The 23,326-nt window shown below is 35.8% G+C and overlaps 1 protein-coding gene across 1 annotated transcript in view; it reads right to left on the bottom strand.

The window, feature by feature from the left end:
- The window catches only part of LOC136036261 (cGMP-dependent protein kinase, isozyme 2 forms cD5/T2-like), a gene marked incomplete in the record, with an annotated part of 170,535 nt that overhangs the window by 113,948 nt on the left and 33,261 nt on the right, over positions 1-23,326 (bottom strand). The window contains 1 exon segment of the mRNA XM_065718394.1: positions 13,368-13,431. Coding sequence (XP_065574466.1) covers positions 13,368-13,431 — 64 coding nt within the window.

A 23,326-nucleotide genomic window follows, 5' to 3' on the forward strand; every position in this document is an offset into this window, starting at 1 on the left:
GCATAACGATAACAAATAACAACGAACAACAATAAAACTTAGAACAAGCAGCAATAACCCCGTATAGAAATGGAGCAGGGCAATATAATTTTACATTGCTAGGCAACAGAAACACCTTTTCAGGTCCTAATTTAGACTGCATATCAGTTCCTGAAGTTCTACTCACCTAGAAAAACAAATTTCCGAGTTAGAGAAAAGCCCCCTTTCTTTAGCATTACTAGTAAGTACTTCTGGAAACCTAAATTTAATCATAGGATTGAGCCAAAAGCAATTACTCTGTTAAGTGACCGACCAGTCTGATTATATGTAGTCACACTGCACGGCTTTTTTTTACAGCTCATATAAACACTAGACGAGGTTTTAGGGGGGCACAGAGGGGCACTTTTTCTGGGCGCAGAAATTTTAGGGGCGCAAAATTTCAAATAAATAACCTAGCAGTTATAATCATCTTGGTGATTTTTGAAATTTTATTTTCATTAAAATTAAAGTAGAGGGCGCAGTTCGCAGTTAGCAAATTTAATCCGAAATTTTCATTTTTCTACGTCTTCATCATCATTCCTAAAGAGATAATTTTGCAAAGGCTAAAGTAAGAAAAGTCAGATTTAAATAAATGGAATTTTTTAATCAATGAATCTTTTGTTAAAACTTGGCCTAACAATTTTTGGCAGATAGGAGGGTGGGGCTAATCGAGATTTCACCCCAGGCGCAAGAGAGACCAGAACCGTCACTGGTACACATCATCTCAAGTCAACAGAATGTGAGCTACATAATTTACATAATTCAACATTATAGAAGGTAGAATCTGAACATCAGAACTAGATCCACTCAACACTACTATCCCTTCATAAGAGAACCTGAGAGTTAAACTCTAACAATCAGGCTTTGTTGTGGTGAATCCGAGGGGTTACCTACTTTCCACATCCTGGTGTATATCATGGAGTGACGTGTGTGCCGCAAGGTTCTGGCATGCATGTTACAATTTCTCAACATGTGGCATAGTCTCTGCAACGCTTGGGATACTTTTGCCACGCTTGGCACGCGCCACCTGATATACATAATTTCCAACACTTCTGGTTAATCATTTGGTGAAAATGTGGTTATTCGGCAGGATCAAAAAAAAAAAAAAAAAAAAAAAAAAAAAAAAAAAAAAAAAAAAAAATCTGATGTCATTTATGGCGACATTTAAAGAGTGTGATTAATGGCAAATTTAGTTACCTACTTATACTTATACAACAAAATGTTTTATTAAAGCGCTTAGCCTAACATGGCATTAAAAGCTAAAGATTGTCATAGTATTTGGCGGACGTCATTAAGTCATGCATTATGGTTTTTCCGTTGATAATTTATATATCGGTGTCAAATTTCCCTATTTCTGACTCAAGAATAACATAAATATCCCAATTTAATATCAAACACGTCAATATCAGCCACAAACCCTTCAGTGCATCCCTAATCCTTAAAGTATTTTTTAGAATAGATTGATTATTATAAAATTGCAAATTAATGACGGTAGAGCTAGTAATGCAGCCAAAAGAGCAATAACAATAATGGGCAAACAAACAGATTTAACTATATTCATAAAATTGCGTAGCACTCCGAATTTAAGAGCAGTTTTTTTTGTTTTTTTTTAAGACAATACCTTTGTTTTACAGGATCACAGGCATATTTTGAAAAAAAAGGTCTTTTGAAAGTCGATAGATCACGTAGGTTACGTTTTGCATTTTCGGATGGAATATTGTATACAAAAGATTTTTTTTGCCAGGAAAAAACCTTGCTCTTTACACTAAAGTTTGAATATTGTCCCAATTCTTTAATAGCGACTCTTTAAACACAAGGGTCGTTTAATTAGAACTATAAGAAGCTTTATTAAAAGTAGCAAGAAACTTTAGCGTGAAGAGCGAGGCGCTGAGGAGGGGTTAAGGTGTTGAAGAAGGAGGTGTTGCGTCATCACCATAGATGACTATGGTGTACGCAATATTATACTTAGGTAGGGCCTAAAATAAGATTGGTCTTCCAAAGGGAAAATTCAAGCACGATACAAATCGAGTCTTTTGGGCGAACCTTTAAAAAAGGGATTGATAAGGCTCTTTAATGGCCTCCGACTAGAAATTCACGATTTCCGACATATTGACCCTATTTGGGCCGCAACTGATGTTTAGCGGCATAAAATGATACAAAACGACGCTTTACTAAGACACAATCTATTTTGTTGCTTTGAGTGTTTAAATCTTTTCATTTCGGTGCAAATTAGCCATCTCCCGAAATTCTACGACCACTGATTGATAGCGTCATCCCTGGGATGGAAACGAAGCAAGAAAAAAAGATACACATCAGTGCTACCTATGCAAAGACTTGACATTCCTTTTTGTTCAAGGTGGAGAACTATAAACCTCCACTGAAGGGTTTTCGACAATAACGATTTCAAAAGCGTACTTTCTATCTTTTTTCATTTTTAGAAGCTTTGAGGCTCTTTTTCAGAGTACTCAACAAATCCATCTTTTAAACTACAAGTTACAATTCTGTAGAATCCGAATGAAAATGGCCATTTTCTAAATGGTGCTGTATGGGAAATTGTCACTAAACAGTTTCGTTTTTTTTTTTACTTCTTTTGGGCCGTTGTTTGCTCTGTACTAGCTTAGAGTTCTGCTGCAACCATTATCAGGAAGATAGATAAAAAACATTCAAACTTTTTAGCTTCTCGGCACATCGTCTGCAACCCCTAAACAAATTTTCATTTATGATTCATATATACCCCAAGGAATACAGCAAACTAAAAATACTAGCTGATTATACCAGCTACCATTCGTTGATAATTCCCTAATTTTGCTCTGATGTATGCATCCCCTGAAAAGCACAGACATCAAGCTTATTTGATACATATGTCCGAGATTTGAACTCCTTTGACTTTGACAGAGTTTGCCGACAGAACCAAGTTCGGGAGTTGAAATTTTTGGTTTACAATTTCGTCAACTCTTCATGAAGAAAGTCCTACATGAGATTCTGGAGAGCTCAAATGAAAAATAGAAACTTTAAAATAGTCTAAAGTAAAATTGATGAATATGCTCATTAATGAAATGAAACATGACAAATATTTGCCTGAAAATGTAATATTTTGTAAATATTTTATCATTAAAAAATTTATTTGCGTTATTTTTTGATATTCTAAGCCGTTCAACTTTTCTAACATATTGAGAAGTTTACAATTTGCTTCGCTAGAAGGATAAATCGTATTTCATTTAAAAAAAAAAAATATTGATCCGCGTACTCATCAATCAAATGACATAACATCATTCAAGTACAACTGGCAAAAATAGTAAATGAAGAGATGAGCAATAAAACTGCATCTCGTTTAAGAACTAAGACAGAAACTCATTTAAAAGATGATTGACTGACTTAAGGCAAAAAAACAAGAAGAAAACACAAACGTCATGTTTTAAAAGTCAAATTAAAGTGACAGCAATAAAAGCCAGTAATTAAGACACTAATGTATTACTTGCCATGTTCAACTCAAAAGGCGACTGGATAACGACAAGAGGAAAATTTATAGCTTTGTTTGTCGTAAAACCTAATCGTATACTCCACACTTAAGAACTGGTCATGAAAATACCTAAAATTCAAAGCACTTGTTCATATACCTAACTACTACATGCAAAAATGACTAATAATGCACTAGTATATCTTGGTCCATTCTTGAGTAGACAAGGTTACATCCAACAGCACTATTTAGATTATATTATTCGTACTGGAATGCAACGCATATGAATTCAAACTAGACCTACGTTGCCTGGGCAACGTGAAGTGTTGCGGCAACCTTTGTCCGGCTTTGCCGATTAAAGTGTCGCGAGAGCAACACTTTGGTTTTGTTTCTTCGCTATCGGTTAAATGCTGAAGTTGTCAAAACTATCAAAGCTTTCAAAACGGCATATTCAAAGAAGAACACAATCAATAATCACATGATCACACCCCAGCGTTGAAAAAACAACAACAAAAGAATATTGAAAGAAAGGACTAAATTGACTTTGCAGCCAGTTGAACATTATCTTTTTCAATCGTAGACATTGTAACGGATGAAAACTAGGAACAATATCTTGTATAATCTAGTTGGTATTAATTATAAAGCTATCCGTAACTTTTCAGGATCAAAATACCATAGATGACATTCTATTAATTATTACGAAACTACCTCATTGTTTTGTATTGTCGTTTGTACCCGTTGCGTAACATCTTAATTCTAGGTTACAGTGATTGATAGACCATTGATATGAACTTTCTTACCGACAGATTTATAGGGATCGAATACAATGTGCACCAATTTGGACAAATTTCTAGCCTAAAGTGAACCGATTTTTACTTACAAGTCCCTCTCCCGAGATAGACATCAAGTTCAACCGGAAACAAATAATGGGTACACCAACAAGCAAAAGTTGCAAACTCCTCATCTCTGAAAATGATTGTAACCTAAAAGCCGATTATTACTTACTAGGCCCCTAAATGTCACTTTGCAGCCGGTTGAACTTTATCCTTTTCAATCGTAGACATCGTGACGGATGGAAACTTGGAACATTATCTTATGTAATCTAGTTGGTATTATAAAGCTATCTGTAACTTTTCAGGATCAAAATACCATCAGGGACCCATAAATTTCCTGTAATGACTCGCCATCCAGGATCGCTTATTATTGGATGGCGAGTCATTACAGGAAATTTATGGGTCCCTGATTCCATAGATGTGTACCAATTTGCACAAATTTGTAGCCCCTCGTGAACCTCCTCTAGCAACCGATTCTTACTTACAAGTCCCTCTCCCGGGATATACATCCAAATTCACCGGAAACAAATAATGGGTACACCAACTAGCAAAAGTTCCAAACCCCTTGTCGCTGAAGTCATTGTAGCCTAACAGCCGATTATTACTTACAACTTCCCTACATGTCTTACAATCGGGAACCAAGTTGTTCTTACCATCAATTACACCAGAAACAGATAATAGGTACACCAATCAACAAAAGTTGCAAACCTCTCATTGCCAAAGATGATTATAAGCTAATAACCGACTGTTGCTTGGAAGTCCCCTACATATCTCACAATTGGTATCGGCCTATTTTTGGTTCAAGTGTGTACCTTACCACTGAAGTGTCAACCCCTTGAAACTTTCAAACTGGTGTATGTCATGAAGGAATTTTTGTAACAAAAAATGGATGACATATACTTTGATCAGCTCATCAAGGTCTATCGATTGTCATTGAAAAAAAAATTCTATCTGTCTTAGTTCAAAAGTTGACTTTTTTGCTGGAGGCCAACTTTCTAACACCACCACTTAGAAAGGAGCAAAGGATAAGCTCTAATTTCTTTAGCAATGAGAGAACTTTTAAAGTTTAAGAGGTATATCTGATACCTTTTCTCTATTACAATCCCAAGTAGAAAAAAAAAGAATGGTAAAGTCAGCTGAAATCACGAACAGAAATGGCTAGAAACAATAGATGGCAGCACTTTCGGACCCGTGGGAAAATCGCACTTTTTTGTTGCTGTAAATTTTTCTATTTATCACTCAAAGAAGATATATTGGCTGTGGGGCCGGGGAACTACCGCATATATTTAACACTTATAGATTTTAGTCCATCTTCAATTTGAAACTGGTGCCTGCCTGCTTGCCTGCTAGAACGGAGCTTTCCACTCGAAAGCAGAAACATGGTTTGATGAAACGAAAGCTTGGCTGCACAACTTCAGATACTCCTCTCTGACATAGGCTATATAACTCCACTTCACTTCGCACACCATAGGCTCTGGCTCGAGGACAAGCAAAAACCATCCTTTTTGGCCCCAGGCAAGAGTTCTACGGAGCTTTCCAAAATGTAATGTCATATTCATCAATCCGGCCTGAGGTCCACACTTTCCGTAAAAACCGCACAGGTTAGACCCTTACCAGTTTCCAGGAATAAGCTGAGATCGGCGGCATAGAAAAAAAAAAAAAAAAAAAAAAAAAAAACCGGGACAAAACCAAAGTGTTGCTCTCGCAACACAATTATTCACGAATAACCCCATAGAAGAGGGACAAAGAAAGAGAAAAAGAAGAGGTATAAAAATAAACATGACACACATAGTAAATCTCTAACGGGATTAAGTAAAAAAAAAAGTTTCTTTTATCTGAAAGTAAGAAGCAACATTAAAACCCAAAAGGAATAAGAATTATTCCGTATATGAAGGGCTACCCTCTCCTCAATACCTTGCTCTTACGACTCTCCTCACGGATTATGGGTGGGTCGTTTTATCCCTAAAAACATAGTTATTTGATCTTTTAACTATACTGAACAAAATGGCTATCTCAAAATTTTGATCAGATAACTCTAAGAAATAAATGGGCATGGGAGGGGGCCAGTTGCCCTCCAATACTTTTTGTCACTTAAAAGGGGCACTAGAACCACCCTCTCAAGATTTCCTAGGAGCAATATTTCAATACGATCACTCCTGGGGAAAAAACAAACAAAAAACATATAAACACCCATCCGTGGTCTGTCTTCTGGCAAATATAGCAAAATTCCACTTGTTTGTATATAGGAATTTGAAACTTCTACAATAGGGTTCTGAGGTACGCTGAGTTTTATGGTGTGGTTTGCATCAAGATACCTTGAATTTTATGAGGTGTTTCCCACTATTCCAAAAATCAGGAAATTTTCTCAGGCTCGTAACTTTGCATGGGTATCTATTGATATAAATATTCCGTTTCTAGAGTTTCGATTACTATTGGGTCGAGTCGCTCCTTACTTACAGTTCGTTACCACAAACTCTTTGATTACTTTGGTTTTTTATCTGTCGCTCCACACAAGCGTTAAAATGTGTAAAGAGTGGAAAACCAAACACATTTTGTCAATCGTGGTGTTAGGATTGTATCGAGAACTTTGTTGAGTACTGGTGGTGGGATAGTGGCATTTTTAATTGAGCTTTTATGGCCAATTTGGAACACCCACCTGGATCCACAGTCTGAGGAAAAAAAATCCAAATGCTAGTGGAGCGATAGTCAAAGTTCAAATAAAGACTTATAAATAAAATTACATTAATCCCATGCAAAACCCATTGCACAAAATTGAAACAGAGACTGTGTTGAAACAAGTAAAGCACGAAATAAGTCAGCTGACATTCAAATGAGATGGTAAAAAACTACTTTAAACAGCTGATGAAAAATGAAGTAAGCAGTCTATAAATTCACTCAGCAAAAGCCCACCGACGAAAGGTATCACTGGGAGAACAAATACACAACAAAATATCATTTACATTCATAAATACTTAGCAAAGTACGCCCCGCAAAAGAACAAAGACCTGTTGTCATTACTTAAAAACAATTGATTTATAACCGATTCGCTACATATGCGAATTGTTATGCCCTTAACTGCATTTAACCATACTAATAATCAAAGGCGGATACATCTTCAACACCTTATTGCTTCTAACAAAGAATGATTTAAAAGCTGTCCCCATCTAGAGAAATAGACACTTACGGTGCTACTTGTATACTATTCTTATGCAAATAGAAAGAGAGGGTTTTAAATTTAGCTTTGGTGGCACCGCTTATTTTCAATAGCTAAAAACCAATGATATATTCATGTAAGTACAGTGACACAGAACGAGATAATAGAATCAGATATGCAATTTAAGCCTGCTATGCCAGTTTACTCTAAGATTATTAGTGAAACATTACCGATAATATCGTACATCTCTTTTCTAAACCAATCCATTCTTTTATTAAATGTTTTCAAGAAAACACTTCGAAAAGAAAGGTAAAGACCGATACTAGAATCTTGAATGATCATAAACAAATTTACATCACAAGTCAGACTAAAAACGAGCGGACATTACTATGAATGAATAAATGAAATCAAAGCAAACAGTAAACAAAAATTAATTATCAAGTAAAACTTCCCAAAAACAAATGACTATAAATATAAGTAGAGCTACCGACACCTTAAACTCTTTAAAAGCTAGAGTGTCATTTACACTTTACTGAAAACGATTTGCATTTTGAACAATAAAAAAATTCTCAAAACACCAACAACAATAAAATCAAAACGCTGATCAACGTGTACAAATCAGAGCTATAACAAATAAGACTGCGGCTATCCCTCCCTCAAACTGCCTAAAAGGCTTAAGTGTCATCTTCACTTTACTGAAAACGATAATGTATTTCGAACAGTTTTTCAATTTTCAAAATAAACAAAAATCTTTCACATGCATGATACATTCCTTAAGCAATTCCATTAGCAAACAGGAATACAGTATTAATAAAAAATTACTGCACATCAGACTAAAAAATTTAGATCGAGGAGGTTTGAGCAATTTCTTGTTTTTTAATATTTTAACGACCAAAGAAAATATCGTTTAAGACATATTTTGTTTTCAGTAAAGCACAAATAAAATCTTATCTTCATAGATTTTAAGAGAGCGGTAGCTCCCTTTCTATTTCTGGTAATGTATCTATGTTTGAAGTTTGTTTAGTGATTCCTTTTAAGTTTCTATCCCTTATTAGTTTAATTTGGTTCATCCACTGTAATATGTCCATAGTGTGTTTTTAGTGGCTATTTTCATTTTTGGTTTGTTGTATTTGCGGCTAAAAAATAGATTCATTGACTCATAGGTTATTTTTAGGTTTGACACGATTAATCATTTTAATTTTGGTGGTTATTTTCTTTTTTTTTGCTTTGTTGTATTTGCGGCTAAAAAATAGATTCATTGACTCATAGGTTATTTTTAAATTTGACACGACTAATCATTTTAATTTTGGTTTATTTTTTGGTTTCATTTATTCGTCCATAGCAATTATTATTGCTTTTAAATTTTACTTATTAAATTAATTTAATTCTGCGCCTTTAAAAGGTTTAAATATACCTCTATGCTTTTGTTCCAAAAACTTTTATCGCAAAACCTTTTTTTAATTAATTCATATTTATTTTTAACAGACATAGGTTTATTATGGGTATAAGAGTACAAATACTTAAATTTCAACATTCAAGAAAAATGTTTAGTAAAATATTGTATGGCATTGTATTTGGTAGCCAACCCCTCCCATGACAAAAATCCTTGATAAAGCCCTGGCTTTGACTATTCCAGTACGGCTAACTTTAGGCAATTCTCTTTTATTACTCTGAAAGATGGCCATCTACAATGCGAAAGTCCAGTTCAAATAACGTTTCCTGCGAATTATGCAACTTTGCAACAAGTCTACAGCTGTAACTTGGAACGAAAGCCCAAGATACTAGTATCATTGGATTTATTAATTTAAGATATTCAGCTATAGAACGACAGCAATGTTGTCGTCTTATATTGGAACTTCAGAGCCGTGCTGCAGAAAAATAACACGTTAAAAACTTGCAACTTACATGGAACAGCCAGTCCACGGTTATTTCTGACCATTGGTTAAAATAAACAGTTCCGCTTTATGCGCAAAGCAAAGAAGGCAGTTATTGCTATCTTGAGGTTTACGGAACATGCGATTGTGCGACAAGCCTATAGCTGTCACTTCACCAAAAGGACAAGATATTTATATTATTGGATTCGCTAGTTTCACGTGTCTCCATTCATCAAGCCAGAATTATGATGTCACTTAAGACTTCTTTTTAGAGAATAATCTAAAATGGCTTCAGATATAAGAGAATTTTCCTTTTTTCAATGGTTGGTACATAAACTTAATAGCTACCGGTGAAAAATTTAATTTAAGTGTTAAGGGCTTCCCGCATCATCCAGGATATGCCAAACATGTCGACACTATTTTTCCCTCGAGAGCTCACCAATGCAGTTAATTTCGACAATTCAGCTAAGACTTACAATGTTATTTCAAATTAACAGAAAAAGCAATTATGCAGGAATGAGGTCTTTGGAACTGCATCCCCCCATGCCAAAAGAATCTGAATTTTTTAGATTTATCACATTTCCAGCACTTTTCAAGCAAAAAACGTGTTTTTTTTTTTTTTTTTTTTTTTTTTTTTTTTTTTTTTTTTTTTTTTTTTTTTTTTTTTTTTTTAATTACTCGCTGGGTTACCTCACATTGCGTTAAATTATCTCGTTGTATTCAGAAATCCAATACACCACATTACGATTATTGAGATAAGCCTTTGCTTTGAGATGAAGGCTTTGCTCGTTTATTGCAAAAAGCTATTAGAAAGGTCACCGACGACAAGTTGACCAGAGATAGAAAAAACTCCATAAATATTTGTTTCCTGTACCCTTTTGACACATCATTGTTCAGAGCGATTTCCGCCCATCTTCCACCACCTAGCGTACATCTCAGAACGTCACGAATGCTGCAATATTCCACCACGCTTTGAACAGTTTCCACCACCTTTGGCACATTTTTACAACGCTCAGCACATGTCCCTTGATCAACGTGATTTATGAAAGTGCAGACTACAGATGGATCGTTGGGGGAGTGGTCTGAAGTGAACCAACGACTGTCCCAATTCAAAACACGCCAAGTATAAATTACACCCACCATGTTTGATTTCTATCAAAGTTGGTACTCAAGGATTTTGAAGTCGCTGATTACAAGTATGCAGCAAACATTTCAATTTACCCGCTTATTTTCCCGCAGTTTCCTAGAAAAAAGGCTCGAACCGTGTAAACACCCCTTTTTAAAACTTCTATTAGAGCAGCTGGCATGTTTTAACTAGTTGAAATCAAAATTGTGCTGAAATTTTTGGGTCTATATAAAGTTGCATGACAATTATTTCAAGCAATTCAAGCGCAGCAACAAAAGCCTAAATTTAAGCCCTCGATGGTAAAAATCGCGCAGCAATAAGCAAATGGGGAGAGGGCAGGAGCAAGGGCTTAAGGCCCTCCAGTGACACATATTCAAAATCCTTCTATGCATCTAATTTAAAAATACCCCCCTTTCATAGGAAGCGCGATAGCACTGCCTATGTAAAGAGCGATGTGAGCACAATGTTTTTTTTTTTTTTTTTTTTTTTTTTTTTTTTTTTTTTTTTTTTTTTTTTTTTTTTTTTTTTTTTTTTTTAAGGCCAGGGCACTTCATATCGAAGGAGTTGTCGAAGAAACTTCAGGGTTATTTGGTTGGAAATTGAGAGGGCTAGTGCCCTCTTTAATATTCGAAAGCAATCAGAGGACAACTAACCCACGTCCCACGCCCACCAAATCCCCCAAACACATCCAATCAACATTTTGAGATAGCCATTTTGTTCAGCGTAGTTAAAAGATCCGGAAATTATGTGTTTGAGGATGACAAACCCTTTGAAGATGATATTAATACTACTACAACTATCAAAACTACAACTACTACACTTCTCCGTTGAGAGTACTGAGGGAAATTTGAACTAAATCAAAAGACGCTATGTGCATGAACACTGTCAAAATACTGTATCTCAAGAAGTGATTTGGCTATTAAATTGGAACTTTCAGAGAATGCTTAAAGGGGAAGATCATCTCACCAAAAGGCAATATGTGCACACTAAGGTAATACTACTGTTACTGCTACATTTTCGTCTTCTTCTACTACTACTACTACTACTACTACTACTATTACTACTACTACTATTTCTATTGCAACTACATGTAAGACTAAGAGCATTAAGATGAAAATTTCAAAAAGTATATGAACATACAGGTTATTAAAAGGACATATCAGAAATGTCATAGCAATGGCTAATCGTATTAAGTTGAAACATCCAGGACTTGATGAGAGGGATGTTGTACTGACCAAAAGACAATATGTTAACACTGCTGGTGCTAGTAGTACTACCGCTATTTAATAATATTACTAGTAATATCAATAATACTATTGTGACTACTGTTACAACTATGCCTACGGGTATGAAACTTAAATTTTCAAGAAATTTTGAGGGGGAAGGTCAACTGAATCACAACATGTCGTCTGTATGCAGGTTGTCAAAAGGGTGTAGCAGCAATGTCTTAGGAACAGTTTTGGTGCGTGAAGTCGAAACTAACAGGGCTTGTTGTGAGGAATGTTGAACTAACCAAAAGAAAATATTTGCATCCAAATGCTACTGCTTCTACTCATACTACTACTACTGTCATTATCATTACTACTACTTCTATTACCACTAATGCCACTAAAGCTTAGACTACTAAAATTAATTCTACAACTACTAACTACTACTGCTATTAAAATGAAGGATATTAAGTCGAAAAATTGGGGATATACAGAAACTGTGTGGAACTAATCCGAATGACGCTAAGGGTATCAAGATGACACTTTTAGGGAAAGTTTAATAGGAGTTTCAATTTAACGAAGAAACTGTAGGCATGCAGGTTTTCAAAATGGCATATAAGCAATATCCACTCTAAAATAAGGCAACACCACTCTAAAATAGCTAGAAATATCATTGAAACTTTTAAAGGAGCAATTCGATTCAAAATTAACAGCTCTGCTATCCCTATTAAGAGTAAAAAGAGATTTGAGGGCCTTCAGCTCTTCTGTTAAGCCCATTCAGTTTCCAAATGCATCTAGTCAAAATGTTGAGACAAAAATGTTGTTCAGCATAGTAGATCGGTCCAGCAACGATGCCTTCAGTGATATTGGGCATGTCAACCCCCCAAAATTATGCAATTGGCCAATTATGCTTTAAAACTAAATGTTGCTTTATACTAAATCAAAAGGCATTGTGTTAATGGTTGCCAATATGACATCTTAGCAATATTAGAGAACGACTGAGGGTATTAAGTTGAACATTTTGGGGCTACTACAATTACCACTTCTGCTCTTATAATTTAAATAAACAAAAAAAGTGTAAGTGTATCCTGGTTGTCAAAGAGCATAGAGAGGCTCTTTTGGGAATGATATTCAGTTTTATTTTTCAACTCAACTTCAGAGGTATAAAATTATATTAAAAAGTACTGTTTGCGTCAGGATTACAAATTTTTGAAAAAGGTTCTCCAACATACAAATAGCAACCTAAACTATGAGTTCTTACAGTATATAGATTTAAAAGCACTTTTCGAAAACAGTTTTCTAAAGAAAAGTAAAGGCCATATTAAACTTAAGATCAAAGACATAGAAACCTACAATAAATCAAACTCAAAACAACCATAAATTACTATTAAAGAATTAATGAAATCCAAAACGAACAGAAATTAAATAAACAATCGTAGCAAATATATATATATATATATATATATATATATATATATATATATATATATATATATATATATATATATATATATATATATATATACATATATATAGAAGCGTGGCCTGTGGGATCAAGTAGCATGGACTAAAAAACATGACGGTTTTACTGTTCTTCTTTTTAAAATATAAAAACCAACTTAACAATTCATTTGGATAACGGTGCAGCAGCATTAAATAAAAGAAAAGATAAGTATCTAGAAGAAGGACAAACGTACCTCGTCTAAAGAATCTGCAATTTTTATAAGTGTGTCTTCTGCCAGGTTCTTGAATGTGGGCACGCTGTAAGATTAAATTTAATCAAAGGGAGGCACACATTACTTTGTAAAATTTACATTTAAAAAGTCTATCATAAACAGAGCAGAGGTCAAAACGCATTCAGCAAAAAAAAAAAAACGTATTAAAATAAACAATGTATGTCAGGAAATGGAAGAAATAAAAATCCTGCAAGCAGACAAAGCATCAGATCAGTCTGGAAGTTCAGCCCACAATAAATGGATTCATTCTAATGGCAAGGAACGATAAAACTAAAGCATCGATTAAAATCCTGTATAAAATTGTTTCGAGTCTCGTCGCAACAAAAAGGCATCAAGTTATTGATTTGCACTAAAAATGCCGACTAAATACACCGTTATTCACCAAGGGCTGTCTAACCGCAAGATGTATAGCCAAGCAATTTTAGATATTCCCTGTAGTCTTCTCTAAAGGGTTCATGAACGTAACAGTTCAAGTATGAATTCTTAAGTAAAAAAAAAAAAAAAATACTTTTTTTTGTAAATACGCAATATGTCATGTTCGTTGAAATATATTAGTATATTTGGTCCAGTCTAAATACATTGTGAGTTTCAAGTTGACCAAAGACGAAACATTCGGGATCCGTTTTGTGACATTTAGAATTGATATTACCGAACTAAGCTTCATTTTTTTTTCGCATCGAGGTCCACTTGACGCGAGGGCTTACGGATGTTGGTGTCAAGCTGGTCATACTATCACTACTATTACTGCAACAACTAATACCACTACTACTACTACTAAAGTTGAGGATATTAGGGTGGAAATTTCAGGGATAGTTGAGAAGACGTCAATAAAGACAATAAAGACACACTATGTGGATGCAGGTTGTCAAAAGGACGTATCAGCAATGTCTTAGGAACTGTTTAGGGTAGGGTATTAAGTTGAAACTTTCAGGGTGCGTTAAGGGAGATGTTGAAATAAACAGAGTTCAAAGTTTAGAGTTTTATTCACCAATAAATACGAAACGGAAATATAATACTCTTATCCCCCTCGAAATGCTCAATGGCCAGGGGTGAAAGGGATACAAATAAACGGTGCTCCGTGCACACTGCTATTAATGCCACTACTACTTCAACAGTTATTACTACCACTGAAGCTAAGGGTATTGAGGTCAATCTTTCAAAGAATGTTTAGGGTGATGGCTAACTAAATCAAAACACTACGAGCATTTAGATGGCCAAAAGGTTGTACCGGCAATATCTCAGGAACGGCTTAGAGCAGTAAGTTGAAGCTTTCAGGGTATGTTGAGGTAGATTTTGAACTAGCCCAAAGGCACTGAGGACATGTTACCACTATTATTGCTATTACAACCGCTATGAAAAAGACTCCTACAGAGGCTAAGGTTATTAAGGTGAAATTTTTGTAAACAGCGGAAGCGGAAAAGCGGAAGTGGGATTTTCCGTGTTTCTGTCAAATATTCATATTCTGGTTAAACTATTAATATTTCAAATTCTAAGTAAACTGATTATTTAGGGATGTCAGTTTCCCGCTCCAGATTCCAGTTTTAGAAAAGAAGTGAAGGACGTGAAGAGCAATTTACGATTGATGTTTGCATCGTCAAAGATTCCAGTTTCAAGTTCCAGGTTCCCGCTCCAGATTCCAGTTTTAGAAAAAGAAGTGAAGGACATGAAGAGCAATTTACGATTGTAAGTCATGCATTTTAAGTCCGCACGCGAGTAGGAAATCTGTTAGGAGTGTTTAGTAACGATTTTGCCTTGTTTTTGCAGCTTTGACTTAATTTCTTTTAATTACTTTTCTTTTAAAATGAGCGCAATTCCAATTTTAGATCCTTCAGACCCTGAATTTGATAGAGATATTGCTTCATCCTTTTTGAACGAAATAAAAAGTAAAGGTTTAAAACCCCCTTTGAATTTGGATTCTTCAAGTCGGGATTATAATCCCACTTCAGTCATAAAATTTTTGACAACTTTGGGTAATTTAATGGCCAAAGAAAGTGCCAGTGTAATTATGGGAGATATTTCGGGGAATAATATAACTGATACACCTATCGAGAGTAACGGCAACAAGGATAATATGAATCAAAGAGTAATTGGGTCAGTAATGGATCCCCTGGGAAATATTCCAGTTCTAGACAATGCAAAATTTATAAAACCTTTTTTTAGCCAATTGAGAAGGGTTAAAACGCTGCTTGGCTGGTCCGACTCGCAAGTAATAGATGCAGTACCGCTTAGAGTAACAGGGCCACTACTTAATTTTTTTGAAGATAGAGATTCCTCAAATATTAGAAATTTAGAGGAACTTGAAAAAGAAATGACACAGGCGTACCTACCAGGAAAGACAGCTGGAAAGAAATTTAGAGATTTAGCTGAATTGAGGCAATCATCCAGGGAAACAGTATATCAGTTTTATAAGCGGGTGGAGATTGCCACAAAATCGTATCGATCAGGATATGTCGGTTTAGTAGGCTTTTCCAATAGTGTAGGCCTGGATTGTTTTATTGAAGGTTCGAGGATAAACATTAAGAGATATTTATTAGAACACCAGGATGATTATGATTCTCTTTCTGAAGCGTATAAAGTAGCGCAGCGTTTTGAAGCAATTGAGAATGCACTTGGTGAAGAGCAGGAATTTTTATCAGCAGCCGTAGATACTAAATTTGGTTGGACAGGACAGAATGAAGGACTCCGTCAGAACTGGCCTGACGAAAAACGTGACCAGGGGAGGGGGGAATCTTTTAGTTCAAGGGGGAGAGGTCAGAATAGGAATATAGGTAGAAATTTTAGTGAAACAAATTATAATAGGAACTCAGATTTCAGTAAGACCTATGGTGATGTGCCCTTTCGAGAGAGAGGTGAGGGTCCTACCAATAGGAGATGCTACAAGTGTCAGAGCTTCAGTCATTTAGTGGCTGAATGCCCAAACAGAGTATGTTACAGTTGTGGAAACAAGGGCCATTCTGCCAATTTTTGTTATAAGCGGAACAATAACTATCAGAGGGGTGCCTGTTTTGTGTGTGGGAGTTGGGATCATAAAGCCAATTATTGTATGAATCGTTTTCAAGCGCAATCGTCTGGAGACTCTGGGAAGCCGGAAACGTTACAGGAAAACTAGAAGGCCAGATTGAACAGAAGGGGGTGATATCTGGCAAAGTTGAATACCCCCCTCATTGTGAATATTTTTGTTATATGGGATTAGGAGAAACGGATTACCCTATTATGAAAAAAGTTATTTTGAATGGCATTGAGTATCAAGCCTTTGTAGACCCCGGTTGTCATAAATCTTTGTTAGATGAATGAATTTTTGAAGCACTTGACAAACGAAAGGTGAAAACTGAGCCATCCTTGGTTAAAATAAAACCCATTGGTAGAGATTCAAAAGTAATCCCTACTTCAGTAAAAGTAGTTTCAGATGTTACAATTTTTGAAGGAAACAATTCTCGGAAAGTTTCTTGGGAATTTTTGGTGGTTCCTGGCTTAGGATTTGATATTATTCTTGGATGGGATATGCTCCGAGAAATAGGCTCAAATCTTGATTTCCAGACCAATACATTGACCTTTTCGAGTGGTGAGGAAAATAAGGCACAAAAAGTCATCAAGTACCTTGAATCTATGACTGATAATTTATTAGGCACTGACGTAGTGAGGCGTTGTGTCGAGAGAGATGAGGCTGGTGAAGGGGCGGACTGCGGTCGACCGAGGGACCAGGAGGTAGCGGCTGACATGGCGGAAAGGAGTTCCGTACATGGGATATTAACAGCCGATAGGGCGGAAAAGAGTTCCGTACCTGAGGAGTTAGCGGCTGACATGGCGGAAAGGAGTTCCGTACATGGGATATTAACAGCCGATAGGGCGGAAAAGAGTTCCGTACCTGAGGAGTTAGCGGCTGACATGGCGGAAAGGAGTTCCGTACATGGGATATTAACAGCCGAAAGGGCGGAAAAGAGTTCCGTACCTGAGGAGTTAGCGGCTGACATGGCGGAAAGGAGTTCCGTACATGGAATATTAACAGCCGATAGGGCGGAAAAGAGTTCCGTACCTGAGGAGTTAGCGGCTGACATGGCGGAAAGGAGTTCCGTACATGGGATATTAACAGCCGATAGGGCGGAAAAGAGTTCCGTACGTGGGAAAATAACAGATATGATCAAAAACCCTAATAGTGTCGCTAGTAGATTAAAATCTAAAGACAAAGAACAAAGTAGCAATGGTTATAGCTTACGTCAACGTCCGGTTCAGAAACTTTTGGTAGTTCAAAATTGTCTTGATCAACCAATAATAACAAGTACATTAATGTCAGAGGAATCAAAAATGGTAGAATAAGCGTTAGAGAATCGTGGACTTAGTAGAGTTGATTCAAGATCATCTGTATACCAGCGTCCAGTGGAGACTCCAGCAGTAACTTCAGGGATAGGGGAGGATAGCTCCATTTCTAGTGAACAACAGGAGATTCAAATAGAGCATAGTCAGGCTAGTTTAGAGTTAGATAAAGGGGAGATAGAGGTTGAAGTAGGATCGAGTGGAGAGTCAAGTAGTTTTAGGAGAAGTAACAGGAAAAGAAGCAATAAGCCTCCAGGCTATTATAGAGAGTACTAAGAGATAAATAGAGTAGGGCTAATATAGAGACTAGTAAGGGATTGATACAGACAGGTAGATAGAGGGAAGGATGTAGATAGAATTCGTGATGATTAATAAGACAGAAGAAACACTTCCTTTCAAATAGGAATAATAGAAAAATAAATGTGGTGAAGGAAAGCATTGTAGCGACTTTTCTCAAACGGCGTATTAACTTCATTTTGATATATTATGAATAGTAAAAGAACTGAATAATTTTTGAAAAAAAAAAAATTAAGGCTTTGGTAAAAATCTTCAAGTTAATCTTCATGAAGACAAACACAAGGTTTTTTTTGTTACGTTCAAATGTTTTTCTACAAATTTTTTCTACTAGGTGTAGATATGCGAATTTAATGCGAACTTAGCGTGACAATATAAAGTGCGATGAAAGTTAAAAGTGTCAATTGGAACAATATTTTCTTACGTCTTATTGTTCAGTTTTAGTATCAGTAATTTAATTTGTGTGTGTTCTTATTAAGTGTACCATTGTTTGAGGATCGAAAATCATTTTTATTTTTTTTGAAAAAAAAAAAGATTTTGAAAACCCGGGGGAAAATCTGTAAAAAGCGGAAGCGGAAAAGCGGAAGTGGGATTTTCCGTGTTTCTGTCAAATATTCATATTCTGGTTAAACTATTAATATTTCAAATTCTAAGTAAACTGATTATTTAGGGATGTCAGTTTCCTGTACCATGCTCCGTGTTTTATAAAATATAAGTTAGAGTTGCAAATTAGCCGAGTCAGTCGAGATTCGGATTCTGTCCTCAACGTTGTATTATATGTATAAATAAAAAATTTTTATTACACTTTATGAGAGTTAGAGATACTAGATATCCTCCACCGGTCGAACCCTATACTGTAGGCCAACGCTACCGTAATGTTCTAAAGAAGAGAACGCAGAGAGAGAAGATGAGAAGAAGAGCCTTTACGTTTTCAAGAAATATTTAGGGTGATGTTGAACTAAATCAAAACGCACTTGCACTGCGTTAAGGTTGCCAAAAGGATGCATGAGCGATTTTTCAGAAGATGCTTAAAGTATTAAGCTGAAACTTTCAGGGCGCGTTGAGAGGGATGTTGAAGTAACCAAAATGTAGTGTGTGCATACTGCTACTACTACTACTGTCGTTACTTCTACTACTACTAGTACTACTCTGGCTAAGGATATGAAGATGAAACAATCAGGGAATGTTTAGGGAACATGTTGAACTAAATCAAAATAGAATGTGCAGTTTACAGTCTATCTTCGGACCCCTTAGCGCTTTCTCCTCCCCACAAAATATGTGATCTTCTTGGCCCACTGGAAGATCCCTAAAAGTTTAGCGAGAGCATGCCATGTATCTAGGACTTTTGAATATAACTTGACAACAAGTTTCCAGCCTTATTTTCATACCCCTAGCGCCCCACCTCTCCTACACAAAAATTTGAGACCTCCTTGGCCCGCAGAACAATTCTAGAAAGTTTAAAACCAATCAAAGAGAAAACAAAACATTTGACTCCTTTTGCGGCCCTATTTTCGGATGAAACAATTTTTTCTCTTATTTTTGTGCATAAGGACATCTTCCCAAGGAATTTCACTACAAGGAAAAGTTTTTGGCCCTTTTCCGGACTCTATTTTCGGGAAGTAAACCCAAGTAATTTTTTACATTATGGTCCCCTTAGCCCATGGACTTATGGAAATAAATTTCAAAACTATCAGAGACAAACACTTTAGGGCCTATTTTTAGCCACCACTAATCTCCCCTATTCCCCTAAAAACTTGAGGCAATTTGGCACAGGAGGAAATCCCAGGAAATTTGAAGTCGATCGGACTGCCAATTCCATGTAGGCTATGCCCACTTTTTTCGTCTTAAAACCTGTCTGTGAAAACATGCAATTTGCATTGTTAAGGGCCCTGATCCCCAGAGCTGAGTGGGTTGTTTATACCCAGAAGCGTGTTTATTGAGTTCCCTCAGTCGAAGGTCCTATAGATGAAAGTTTTAAACCGAGCAGAGACAAAAAGTTTGTCAGCCCATTTTTATGCCCCCTAGCCCTCGCAAAAACGTGAGGTCACCTTGCCAAAGCAAGCAGCCTCTGAAGGTTTAAACCCGATCGACGAACAATGAGCAAACTGAATGATTTATGGACAGTGCCCCAGGGGTGCATGAATTATACCATCGACTGAGGCATATTTATTAAACTTTTCTACCATTCCGAGCTTTGTGGGAATCTTAAAATTTTGATTTCTTCTCGGAGTTATAAGGCTTGTTGAGGGCGAGAAAGAGCACAGAAGGAGGGCAATTGTCCGTTAATTACTTTTGGCCCTTAATAAGGAAACTGAGACTTCAATTTTGAAGCGAAAGAGCCCACTCAAAAGTTCACTGCGACTGTTCGATACAAAATGACCGGGGAAAAAAAGACAAGCATAACACATTGATTTTACTATGCCATCGCTATTGCAGGGCTACTGATACTACTTTCAGTGTCGTCAGTTACGCTAATGGACATGGCTAGTTGCATCCTTTAAACATTTCATCGAAATACAATAGCGGCAAATTAAGATAGTTTTATTATTTTTAATTTCAAGTTTTTTTTTCAAATGACTTCTTGATTAACATAAATAAATCTCATTGTGGCAATAAAAATCACGGTTTTTGATAATCATCCTTTTTAACAAATTATTTTAAAGTAAACAAACTATAGAAAGTTTTCTAATTGAGACCACCCACTACAAAACTAGAGACCATTTCTCACTTGATCCCTATATTCTCCTTATAAATATGACCCAAACATCATTTAATCAAACAATTTTAAGAATCGTTGGATATTGATTGATTTGGTTTACCTACTACCAACGCACCTAAACAAGAATTTCCAGGTGCAGACACTTCTTGTTTGTTTCGCTTATCTCAAACAGTATGCAGAAAGGACAGAAATTGGGATCAAAAAACCAAAATAAATCACAACACAACGATAGAGTTTCTACTTGGATTGCAAAAAGATTGTTAAGTCATGCATGTGTATTTCTTGAAGACATTCCCAATTTTATGGAGTTGGGTTCAAAACTATTTCCAAACAATAGAAAATACTATCATCTTCTGGATGATTGGCCTATAATTATAGCTTGTGGGTTTACAGACTATGTTTGGTTCCTATACATAGCATTTTGACTCAAGTACTAACTAAATTTTTTTTCTTAGTAGTTCAAACTTAGAACTGGAAGGCGGGAGTAAGTTCAGTTAAGCATGGTTAGTAAATTCAAGGTATATCAGCTTGAAATCGCGCTATATTTGTAACGACGAAGAAATTTATAGCTTTCATTTGAGCCAATATTTACAGCATATTTAAAAAAAACAAGACATATTTGACCATAGATGTGACATAGGATCAAATCTTAGTCAAACTTTACCGTAAACAGCAAGGGTTAAGGCGGGGGCAGCCCCATTCAAATAAGGAACTTACTTTCAGTTGGAAAACTTGTTTTTTTATTTAATTTCTGACCGTTTTTATACCTGCAGAAAATTACCCCCCCCCCAAAAAAAAAATATTTCCCAATTATAAATAGGCTAATATATGTGAACAATGAGCAAATTGCCTTACAGACCTATCCTCAGTGACTATGGGAGGTCATGTCATCTCCAAAGCCATAGATACGGGACCTTTCAACTATGGTGAACCAAATGGCTATCTAAAAATTTGGATCCGATGTCTTTGGGAAAAAAGCGGAGTGGTAGGGGGGCTAGTTGCCCTCCAATATTTCGGTCACTTAAAAAGGGCACAAGAACTTTTGATTTCACTTCGAATGATCTCCACCACGATCTTTTAGGACCATTGGTTCGATATGACTTTATAGGGAAAAGGGACATGGGAGGGGGGCTAGTTGCCCTCCAATCTTTTTGGTCACTTAATACGGGAACTAGAACTTTTAATTTTTTCGAGCGAGTCCTCTTCCAATCTTTTAGGACTATTGGTTTCGTACGATCACCCTTGAAAAAAAAAGAGTTGTTTTTTTTTTTTTTTTTTTCATGATCTTTCACTGATAAAATTACAAATTCAACATTTTTTGTAGATGGAAGATTGATACCTCTACGGTACGGTTCTCTAACACGCTAAATGTGATGGTGCAATTTTTATTAAACTAACTTAATTATTGGTTCTTGTTTCCCCCCTTTTTCAAAAATCATACTAACTTTCTCATGCTCATAGCTTTTGACGAGTAACATTAAACTTAATGAATTTTAAATATTTGGAATTAGCACGAAAAGCCAATTTTTTTGATGCATCTATTGCTACCAAAGTTTTGTTTTTTTTTTTTTTTTTTTTTTTTTTTTTTTTTTTTTTTCGCACTCTAGCGGACGATTAGCATGGTGCGCGAGCGCGATCCTTGTGACGCCCTGTATATTTATATGTTACAGAGAATTTACCATGAATCTTTCTAGAAAATTTATAAATTATTGAAGGTAACTTGCGTTTTTTTTATTTTTTTTTTTTTTTTTTTTTTTTTTTTTTTTTTTTTTTTTTTTTTTTTTTTTTTTTTTTTTTTTTTTTTTTTAGTTTAATTCGTGGTTTTCTATTGTTGAGCTACTGTATAACTTTAAACGATGTTGAATTTTACAAGTCATTATCTCCGAGACTATACATTGGAAAAAGTAAAAAGAAACAAAAAAGGGGGTGAATGATATTCGAAGCATATTTGAAATATATTTAATTAAGCACAAGAATGATAAACGAAACATGAGATGAATAAAAGCTTATCTAATTCTTTGAGCGGAGAAACTGCATAATTACTAGTAATAAAACGACGCTAAAAAACAACAAAACCCTTCTGCCTTAAATAAAATACCGTCTGATAACATAGCCAGATAATAAACCCTGACAGTGATTGGTTCTGTGTATTTTGAAAAAAAAAAAATTCTAGACTTAAGACCAGTAAGGTTTAAACAAAAAGTTTTAAGGCCTTACATCCTCATGATGTAGAAAATTGTGCCAAGAGGTTGCACACTATTTGTCCGACATTAAATGCATATGTCATGTCAAATAGCCAAATAAAACATGAGGCCTGTAAGCAAGTGCGTATCCAGGGGGGTTACTATGTTTGATCCCCCCACCCCAAAGAAAAATTGTGTGTCCAACTCGTAAAAAACAAAACAAAAATGCATATAAACAAGTTTTCGATGCATTTTGTAAAGCTTTTGTAAAATACCCCCCCCCCCGAGCCAAAATACAACCATTCATGTAAGTCTTTCAACTCTTCCTGAAGCCAACTGCTGACTTTAGGTGGGAGCATAGGGCTAGCTAAGCCTGGAAATTTCCACGGCGGTGGTGGAGCTCCAGGCAATGA

Source organism: Artemia franciscana, chromosome 15, assembly GCF_032884065.1.
Source record: "Artemia franciscana chromosome 15, ASM3288406v1, whole genome shotgun sequence".
NCBI lineage: Eukaryota > Metazoa > Arthropoda > Branchiopoda > Anostraca > Artemiidae > Artemia > Artemia franciscana.